Source organism: Poecilia latipinna, unplaced genomic scaffold, assembly GCF_001443285.1.
Source record: "Poecilia latipinna isolate Pla-1442-1.1 unplaced genomic scaffold, P_latipinna-1.0 Scaffold2032, whole genome shotgun sequence".
NCBI lineage: Eukaryota > Metazoa > Chordata > Actinopteri > Cyprinodontiformes > Poeciliidae > Poecilia > Poecilia latipinna.
In genome coordinates this window covers 1-7268 of record NW_015114648.1, presented here as the reverse complement: position 1 = coordinate 7268, position 7268 = coordinate 1, and the positions used below count along the sequence as shown (strand labels likewise).

Here is a 7268-nt window from a genome sequence, read left to right as displayed (position 1 = left end):
AAAAAAAAAACAGAAAGAGAGGGGGGTGGTGGTGGGGGGGTGGGGGGGGGGGGGGGGGGGGGGGGGGGGGGAGTGTCACCTTTTCTCCTGTGAGGTTCGGAGTTGAAGAACAGAACCAAGTTCATAAGTGACAAACCATGAAAAGATGGTTTGAGTTTCTACAAAGAATATTTGACACACATCAGAGCAGCTGAAGTGCTGAACAAATAAGGCAGGGACAGTTCTGTTATTTTTCCCAAAACAGATTTCCTCCCAGCTGGCGATCCTCCCGGCAGATTCCAGTTGCTGGCTCCGGTTTGTCTGTGATTTACTGCCTGTTTAATCAGGTTGTTTTCTTTTCTTTTTTTTTCCAGGTCGCACTCAGCAGTCTGACCATAAATCAGCAGGTTTGTGTTTCTGTTGGTTTAGTGGCTGGTGAAACATCTGTGCTGCTCTACTGCTCACCCTGCACTTTTCATCTGTCAATTATTTCTCCTGCCTACTGTCATCGTCTTTGAAGGTAGTCATTATAACAGAGTAATAGTGAACTATCAAATATCATGTCTCAGCATGTGGTCTGGAGACATGATCCCTTCAAAACTCATAGATTGTGATTTTGTCTTTATAATTGTAAGCTGCTGGCTCTTAATTTTACTATTTAAGGCCAGGTTTAACACTTGAATTGCTGTCGTTCCAAATTTACATATCATACCAGTCACACTGTGGAAAGTAAAAAGGATTGCAGCCCATCACTCTTATTAGGATAATCCTGCTTTAAAACTACGATTAGTATATCCGTGAAGCATTAAACTGCAGGCTGGAAACCAGAGCTGATAGCCCAGCTAATTAAGCAGATAATATCAGCCTGTTATATTCGAGGGACAAAAGCATGGCAAAAAAAACTATCTCTATGTATCAAAACAACATAAGAATAAAAACATACTATTACCTGTAAAAATAATGTTATTTTATGTTTTCAGCAGTAGAAAAAGCACAAAACCAAAGGCCTGGTTGAACTGACTGACGGGTTCTTAACTATTTTTAAAAGGATTGAATGATTCATCCAAACCCATCGGGGAGGAAAGTTGTTCCACAGCCTGCAGGCCACAACCTGAAGAGAATGAGCTCCTTTACTCATACGCCTTGTAGGTGTATAAATTGTGATAACAGCGCAGATAGTCCATACAGAAAAATTAATCATCAAATTATTGATTTAATCCAAAGTTTCCTGTTTTAGTGATTACAGTGAAGTATTTTTTGTATGTTTTTGACCACTTAGTGCCCTTGCTACCAAACAAATGTACCGTTACTCTCCGAGTCCGACAACTCAGCATAAAACTAGCAACTACACATTTCTCAAGCTCACTTTAGAAATGGTTTATTAGCTTTGGGGAAGCATGCTAAGAACCGTGAGTGATGCTATTCGTTTTGTTATTTTGTTTCATGCTGTCCATTAACCAAGATAAAAAAAAATCAAGCACATGCATTTGTTGACATCACATGAGGTATAAGTTGCCTCCATTTCTCTTTGTTTGCATGTTTTCATTCAAATCAATACTTCAAAATGCGTTTACCCGTGCTAGCTTTTCAGCTTGGTTTATGTGCCTTTTGATATGTCACAGACCCAAATACACACAAATAAGTAAAAGCTGCTTTTTCTTCAGTGCGCTTTTGAGGAAACTTAGCATTTACGGAAATCCTGAAGGGGAAAGCTATGCTTAACTACCAAGCTGTGTTTTTATTATCTTTGTACATTTGTAAGTGAAAGAAAATTTTCACTAGTTTCTTTAACTATTTGAATACTGGCCCCAATGTGGCCCTATATATTTATTTCAACCCCCCGTTTTTTTGTTTTTTTGTTGTTGTTTTTTAGACTATTAGGGTTAATTTTGGTGTTACTGCAGCACTCAGGCTATCCTGTTGCAGCAGGGCTTCACCTTGGTCTGCGTTCCTGCAGTCTCCCTGCAGCATGGCTCGGCCCAACACGTCTCGGCTCGGCTCGTTTCAGCCCGACCCAGCGACACAATGACCTACATTCTGCAGCCACATACTGCGGTGGCTGCGGGTGTAAACCTCCATCATCACGGCGCCCACCCGCCCACCACCGACAACTTCAACAATGAGTATCGATCCGGTGGCTTTTCTTACCTTTTGGTCAAATCCGCAGCATTTTCCACTGTCCCCAATTTTCTCCTCCCAGTCCTCCTCCTCCTTTTTCTTGTCTTCTTTTTGCCCTTCACTCCTGTCGCTCTCCTTCTTCTTCTTCTTCTTCTTCCAGAGTCTCACTAACCAGCAGAAACGACTCGCGTTTTATATATATAAAAAATGTACTGAAATCCTTAGTTTGCTCCCTCCTCTCCTTCTACAACAGTAAAGCCACACACAAACCAGGAGGTGGAGCCCGTCGCACTGCGCAGACTCAGTAAAGTCAAATCAAAAATTCCAACTTCCGGTGTTACGTCGAATTCTGGACCCGTTGTGTTTTCAGTAATATGACTCAAGGAGGCGCTGTTCCTTCATACATCTGCTGTCCCTTATGTCCCTAAAATCTGGTTAGGGTTAAACTGGCTCCATGAAGAGTAAATCATTTTCACTAAACTCAGATTTATAAATAATTTTTTATTGGTCATATGTAACATTCAAACTTTCAGAAAAGTTTCAGAAAATTTAAAGTTTTATTCAGCCATGATGATCATCAATAAGCAGAAATAAATTAGCAGACATAAATGTACAGTGTGTGTGTAAGTTTCACTGTTTGAATGAATTTGTGAAATAAATAGATTTTAAAAAATTCTAACTTACTCAGTTGACACTGAATGTTATTCATGATCAAACATTTAGCGACACAAGTTGGTGCTTATGACTTTCAGGCCAGCAGGGGGCTCCAAAGAGCATATTTCTCACAGATATTAAAAATCTCAAAACATCTGATTTATATATTTACATTCATTATTCCCATCTTTTTTTTATTTAATTACTCAGAAGAAATCACCTTGTTCATTAAGAAATATTTGACGCTATCGTGATAACTTTGGCATCGTGATAACTTTGGCATTTGAATAGATTCAACTAAAGACACAGGAATAAAAATGAATTCAAATTTCTGCTCATCTGTCACATACAATCACCACTCAAATACACCGCTGTTTGTTGTTGCCATATGGAAAGTTTAGAAAAAGTTCAAGTGGTGTGAATACTTTTTCAACACACTGTACACTTTGTAAGATGATGTAATAGACAGGAAAATGACGCCCATATCGTCATGATAACATGCAAAAGAAATATGATGCAAGTTTATTGAACAGCGAAAATACCATATTCTTTATTTGTGCATATGTCAGGTTTGTGAATATTAAACCTGATATATGCACAACTGAATATTTGTCTTCATTGAACAATTAAAACCCTGAATGCTAAATGTTTACCTGTTGTTCAAGTTCATGTTGTTCAAGTTCACGTGCAGTGCAAGAAAAAAAAGACAAAATTGCTGCCAATACACCAGTAATTTCCAAAACAATTTTATAATTTAACTAACTGAATTTTCAGAAATTACTTATGTCTGAAAACCATCATAGGATTTCTTCATAGTGTTCTTTCATTTTCAGTTCTACTACTGTATATATTATGCTCCTCATCTCAGTTCCAGCCTTTCAGTCCTTCAGTAAAACAAAGTTATTTGCTGCAGCAGACTGCGGTGTGCTTCCATGTCTCTCACTCTTAAGTCAATTTGAGTTTAGGTTGTGTCTGAGTCCCACAACACTCTGTTCTTCCTGAATGGAAGTCTTGTTGATGCATGGGTTCAGTCTCCTTCACTTACCAAGGAGCATTTCTGAAATAAAAAAAACCATGCAGCTTGGTACTAGTAGATATGATATCAGCGGTTGCTTTATAAACAAGTTGTGCAGATGATCTCCATTGATGGAGTCTGCTCCTTAGTGATTATTTCTTCTTCCTTCAAAGCAGTTTTGGAGGCCCAGGGACATGTAAACCTGTAAATAAGATGAGCAGAAATGCATCAGTATCTGCATTAAGTGATCATGTTTCTGATCACTTAATGAGATAACATGCCATTTTTTGTGCAACATTTTTGAGAAGTATTTATGTTTCTCCATCTCACAATTGTACCCAACTTGGTGTTAGCCTGTCATAGAAAATCCCCCCAAAATATCCTCAAGCATGGCACAAGCTCACCACTGTGTGACCGGCATCTGCTCAATGGTATCAGGAAGTGGCTGTTGGAACGTTTCTGGCAGGAAGATGCAGAGAAGAACAGCGAGAAGTGACAGAACACCCAAAGTAATCCAGGGTAGGAGCTTGTTAAACTCAGCTGGAGACATAAACCAAATCAAATCAAATCTCATTTGAATAGAGTTAAACATCGGACTCAGTTTCTAATTGATGTATTTAGATCCCTTATAGCCTGTAGAGATTTAAAGGTCTCACCCAACTCAAGCAAATATGGTGACACAGAGGATCCCACTCTGGAGAACATGGCACAGGAAGACATTGCCGTATTTCTGATGACCGTGGGGGACAGCTCTCCAGTGTAGGTGTACACCACCCCACTTCCTGCCAGAACACCAAATTTACCCAACAGCACCAGGGACATGGTAAGAGTTGGGTAACCTGCAACAAAGGACAAGGTGCTGTAAGGCCACAAGTAATAAAAATACTTTTGTAAATCCTGCTAAGCAAAACTTTAAACTCGTTTCAACAAGTTTCTCTTCAGCAGTGGAGTCTTGTGCAGTAAGTAGGCATAAAGGTCATAGTGGCTGAATATTTTACATATTGTTTTCTTCAAAACAATTGTACCTGCTCATTCCAGGTCTTTCTGAAGCTTTTAATAGTCATTGACTCTCGGACTATTCACTTGTTCTTCATGCTCTGTCTGACGCTTTGTAGGGAACACAGCGTCTTGGCTGTTTTATACTGCAGTGACGTTCTTTCACATTTCAGATTTTGGGAGCTCGTCTTATATTTTTGAAAGAAGAAACTATTTGATTATCCCTAAGACTGTTAAGAAATACTAAGTTTACCAATCAGATGAAATTGGACCTTTTTTTTTGGAAGGTGTGCATTTTTCTACAACTGCCACAAAACTGAATATCATGCTTTCGGTCAAACACAATGTTTTTAGTGTGATGCTGATGGGACCTGGACAATTTGTTGCAACTGAAGGAGCCACAAATTCTTGTCTCTGGCAGAACATGTTGTAGGAGAATGTATTGCTATGAACAAGTGCAAGTTGATTGTCCAACATACAAGAAATCAAAACAAAGGTTTTGCTGTGATCTAATCAATGGTTGAATGAAAGTCTGCAAAGAACAGTGGGACAAAATTCCTGCAAAGTGATGTAAAAAACTTATTGTCAGTTGCTGCTGCCAAGAATGACACAACCAATCATTAGGTTCAGGAGACAATTGCTTTTTTTTACACAGAGCCAGGTTTGTTTGGATATCTTTGTCTTGTAAGTGATGGGAGACAAACTACACTTTGTTCTTACTAAAGTAAATTTTGTCTGATACAATGTTTGAGGATGATCTGAAACATTCAAGTGTGACAAAATAGCAGAAACAGAGGAATTCTGTAAGGAGGTAAATACTTCTTCACTGCACTGGATTATTGCATTAATCTTTCATTATTTTGAAGAAGCCAGTGTGGCATTATTAATGGAGCTTGAATAAGATGTTGAAGCTAAGAAACACACACTAAATACAAAAAAAGGTAGGTTTGTTTTCTTGTTTACGACGTTTATTGTTCTCGTGTGTTTCTGTAAAAGTCAGAGAGCACAGCCTAACGCTTCTCACGCTCACTTTTCATGGTGCCTTGGATGAAGAGCAGCGCCAGCGCCCCCAGCAGGGAGAAACCGATGAACGAAAGACGGCGAGGAGAGCTGCGTGCAGCCAGCCAGCTGGCAAAGTATGCTGGGAGCTCCACAGCTGTGAGCAGGAAGTAGTTCAGGAAGAGGTTGCCATACAAAGTGGACATGCTGAAGGACAAGCCAAAGTAGCTGACACTCGTGGAAAACCTGCAAAGAAAGAAATGGACTCAAAATCCAAACCGGATTTATTTTAATTGATTTAAAAATTCTAAGTGACCAACCAGAACCCAGTCGATTTGTAACTGAAAATGTTTTTTTTTTACTGGATCAAAATTAGACTTTTAAATGTGGCGCAACTATAGCAGTTTGTAAAGTTGTTTTCAATCTTCTCAATAGAAAAAGCTTTGATTTGACAAATGTTACCTGCTTGGCTGATGTGCAATTTTAAACAAAGTGGTTTTCCACACACACACACACACACACACACACACACACACACACACACAATGTTGCAGCTCACCAAATTAGCCACAGCTTCAGCGTTATATGCCGAATTTTTGCGGTCTTCAGTAGGTCCAGGAAGCTGACGGACTCCGCTTGATGTGCCTCTGCTTTTTCAGCCTGCCGAGAGAACGTGAGAAACATTAATACACCTCCTACGATTTGCCAGTGAGGTTCAGCTGGTGGTTCCCACCTTGGGAGGGAGGAAAATGACTGGAGGAGCCTCCACTCGGTTCTCCAGAGCCGCTGACCTAAGCAGGAGCTCGGCCTCTTGCAAGCGGCCACGAGACAGCAGCCAGCGAGGAGACTCCGGAACCAGCCTGGTCGACATTTAGACACGCCATCAGGGACTCAGTTCCCGAAAGCTCCCAAAAAGAATCCCTTCCTTGGAGGAGATTATGCTTCCTTATCAATCGGTCACTACAGTATTGTATCCCTTTTCTGTAAGTCTTTGGTGTAAAGATGCGGACTGAGAAATGTCAACAGTGTAGTGAGACCATCTTACCACCAGAGGGGGATGCAAGCCAAGCCAGGCACAGCCATGATGAGCGACAGGTGTCTCCAGCTCCTGACCAGGTATGCGGTTCCTGGCAGCACCATCATGGAGAAACTGTAGACAAAAGGCTGGCCCAGACTGGAGAAGAGGATTCTGCTGGAGCCCACAAGGATTTCTGAACCTGTGATTGTGACACATTTTATTGTGTCTGATATTAGCATAAATTATAAGTTCTGACCATTTCTAACGGAGTGCATTATATATGCTAATAAATGATAACAAAGAAGTTAACACAGATTTAATCTGAAATGTGATCATTTAAAGGGAACCTATTATGCAAAATTCACTTTTGACATGTTTTTATTTTGGGTCTCAACTGCTTCTAAAAATAGCCACCCAGCTTTCTTTATTTTCTTTTTTTTTTTTTTTTTTTTTTTTTGTAAAAAGATAAATTTTTTTTGGTTTGGGAAA

General features: G+C 39.9%; 2 protein-coding genes across 2 annotated transcripts in view; both read right to left on the bottom strand.

Moving 5' to 3' along the window:
- The window catches only part of sestd1 (SEC14 and spectrin domains 1), a 22386-nt gene extending 19991 nt beyond the window's left edge, over nucleotides 1–2395 (bottom strand). The window contains exon 1 of the mRNA XM_015016545.1: nucleotides 2128–2395. The gene's annotated coding sequence lies outside the window, so the exon portion shown is untranslated. The remainder of the gene's footprint in view (nucleotides 1–2127) is intronic.
- A 556-nt stretch (nucleotides 2396–2951) lies between these two features.
- Nucleotides 2952–7129, bottom strand: LOC106935837 (solute carrier family 22 member 4-like). Its single transcript, XM_015016537.1, has 7 exons — nucleotides 6807–7129; nucleotides 6495–6621; nucleotides 6321–6421; nucleotides 5793–6007; nucleotides 4423–4605; nucleotides 4171–4306; nucleotides 2952–3968 (listed from the first exon to the last, which is right to left on the bottom strand). The coding sequence occupies exons 1-7, from the start codon at nucleotides 7016–7018 to the stop codon at nucleotides 3866–3868; spliced, it is 1077 nt and encodes a 358-aa protein (XP_014872023.1). The 5' UTR covers nucleotides 7019–7129; the 3' UTR covers nucleotides 2952–3865.
- Nucleotides 7130–7268: the final 139 nt, after the last annotated feature.

Bases quoted from the DNA above. Each gene is read 5' to 3' on its own strand.
- LOC106935837 (XM_015016537.1), bottom strand. From the start codon at position 7,018: ATGCTAATATCAGACACAATAAAATGTGTCACAATCACAGGTTCAGAA. The intron at 6,622-6,806 runs GTAAGATGGTCT...AATGTCGACCAG, and splicing joins GCTTGCATCCCCCTCTGGTG to GCTGGTTCCGGAGTCTCCTC. The intron at 4,606-5,792 runs GTGAGCGTGAGA...CCTTTGTTGCAG, and splicing joins CATCCAAGGCACCATGAAAA to GTTACCCAACTCTTACCATG.